Genomic DNA, 2,213 nt, shown 5'->3' on the forward strand with positions numbered 1-2,213 from the left:
AGAGACAGGACCAATTGTCAAAATTTTGGTGTCGATCATTCGATTTCATCCTGGACACTACAGAAAATGGGCTAAAAGTGTTAAAAACCGGAATTTTCCTTTAAGTATAGGTTTAGGTCAAAAATATTAATGATTGTGTCCGCTTTAAATTACTTTCCTTTATTCGTAGTGGCAAATAAGGAATGTATCCTTCACAAGGTGGCAAAGCTATCCAAAAGAAATTTGAATTTTAGAAGTTTTGATTCATTTAAAAAGGATTTCCTTTTTTTCTTTTTTCATAGTCAAACCTATCATATAATCACTTATAGGCTTTTTTGCATTTTTCTCCTAGTATCTTCACTTTAATTTAGTTAGATGACGAGCTCAAAGGCCTTCTCGTTATCCAGACAATATTTTTGTGCCTCTTCAGTTTTTCGATAAGATTCAAATCTGTGCTCTTGCTTGGCTACATTATTGTGACTTCCTATTGTGTAAGATTAGTTTACCCACATTCATTGCTGTGGATTTGCCATAAGAGAATTTAAAGCAGGAAATACCACTGTAAAAGCCTCATTGGGGCTCTATTTGACTTAATCCAATGACTTAATCCAAAGGTCTGACAGCCCCCCTCAATTTACAAAAATCTTTAGGTACTGTAGTGCCAGGATCAGGCCATTTGAACAGAATCATTCAGTAAATTACAATATTTAATAAGGTTAATTTATTTCAGTTGGTGAGTTCACTATGAAAGCCACAGTCTGATGTTTTTAAGCCTTTTTAATCACTACTATGATTTTATGAGGTAAACACTCCAAACACTAACTAGCTTTAAGACCATCAAAAACACAACATTTAAGACAAACTGAAAAAGATAACTTAGAAATGACAGCTGAAATGTTATAGATGTAAATTATTATATACAAAGCCTGTCTGAAATTAAGTCCAAGTAAGTTGTGAATTTCTCATGCAGCTATTGAAATGCATAATGTTTTTGTTAAACTAAACCATCAACATCATATATAGAGATGATGAATAAAGTTGGAAAAAGTTCAAGATGGAGCTGATAATTTTACTACAGTAATAGGCTACAAAATGCAGCATGATTCATAAAAAAAATCTTCTGGCTTTTGAGTCTGAGGTTAAACAGTGCTGTTAGGTCTGAGTTTTTGTGTCACTTTTTACAACTACATGCTGCAACAAAGCCTATAATTAGCATTTTACATGCTGCAGCTAATATATAATCATAATTATAAAAATCATAAAAAAGTAATATAACATTATTTTCTTCTCTGTATCACAGTTGCAACTAATGGTACAGACAAAGCAATTTCCTGTATTTAAAGATAATTTTCTGTAATTATAGGTAAAAAAATCCAAATGCAAGTGGAGTGTTTCTGGTGAAAGCCTTGTCATATGATGATCAGGAAAACACAGACAAAAAAGCTTTTTGTGGTGAGAGTGCAGAAATGTCATGACTTTCTTCACACTGAAGTAATGTTCTCCAAAATGTCCGCAACCCCAGCAAAGATAGAACAGTTATAAAGACCCCCAAAAATCACAGGGTAGTCTTAGTCTAGTGTAGATGGGCTCTTAACTAATTGAGTTTCATGTTCTAAAATAACTGCATTCATATAGAGTTTTTGAAATTGTGTATTGCTGTAGCAGGAAATATCTACACATAAGATACCGGAACTTCTCAAGACGGGGGTCTGTTTTTCTCCCATCCTGCGACCTCAGATGTCAGCCCTGAACGACAGCAAAGCAGAAAGAACAACTTCAACATCGACTTCTCTCACTCATGTCGGGAACAAGCCGGCCACAGAAAACTCAGCAGCTGAATTTAAACTGTCTAACAGTGTAGTGTATGCTGTCATCAACAGCAAAACTGGACACCAGCCAATCTAGAAAACAGGATCAAAAGGAAAATTATAGTTTTAATAAATTGCCTTAAATGTTCTGAAATTTTCACATAGTTGAGTTAAACAAAAAAACATACTTGTGGAAAGTTATCATGGAACAGGTTTTAGTTAAGTGACACAGCACAAAGAGGACTGTGGTCTTAAGGCTTTTAGCTTTAAAGTGGTATTCTGCTTTATTGAAATTTTCATTATGTAATTTAAAACTTTGAAAGCATTATGTTCTTAAATCTGTTTATTTTTCACATCGCTTTTACGTGAGATCAATAAATAATGGAAATGTTATGCAAGTTCAAGAACTGACATCAAGAGAGAACA

The 2,213-nt window shown here is 33.7% G+C and overlaps 1 protein-coding gene across 1 annotated transcript in view; it reads left to right on the forward strand.

Moving 5' to 3' along the window:
• Positions 1-1,884, forward strand: part of LOC107099856 (B- and T-lymphocyte attenuator-like) — a 13,905-nt gene extending 12,021 nt beyond the window's left edge. The window contains exon 6 of the mRNA XM_015398132.1: positions 1,642-1,884. Within this exon, the coding sequence (XP_015253618.1) occupies positions 1,642-1,884 (243 nt within the window). The remainder of the gene's footprint in view (positions 1-1,641) is intronic.
• Positions 1,885-2,213: the final 329 nt, after the last annotated feature.

This window comes from Cyprinodon variegatus, unplaced genomic scaffold (assembly GCF_000732505.1).
Source record: "Cyprinodon variegatus isolate N-32 unplaced genomic scaffold, C_variegatus-1.0 Scaffold913, whole genome shotgun sequence".
Taxonomy (NCBI): Eukaryota; Metazoa; Chordata; class Actinopteri; order Cyprinodontiformes; family Cyprinodontidae; genus Cyprinodon; species Cyprinodon variegatus.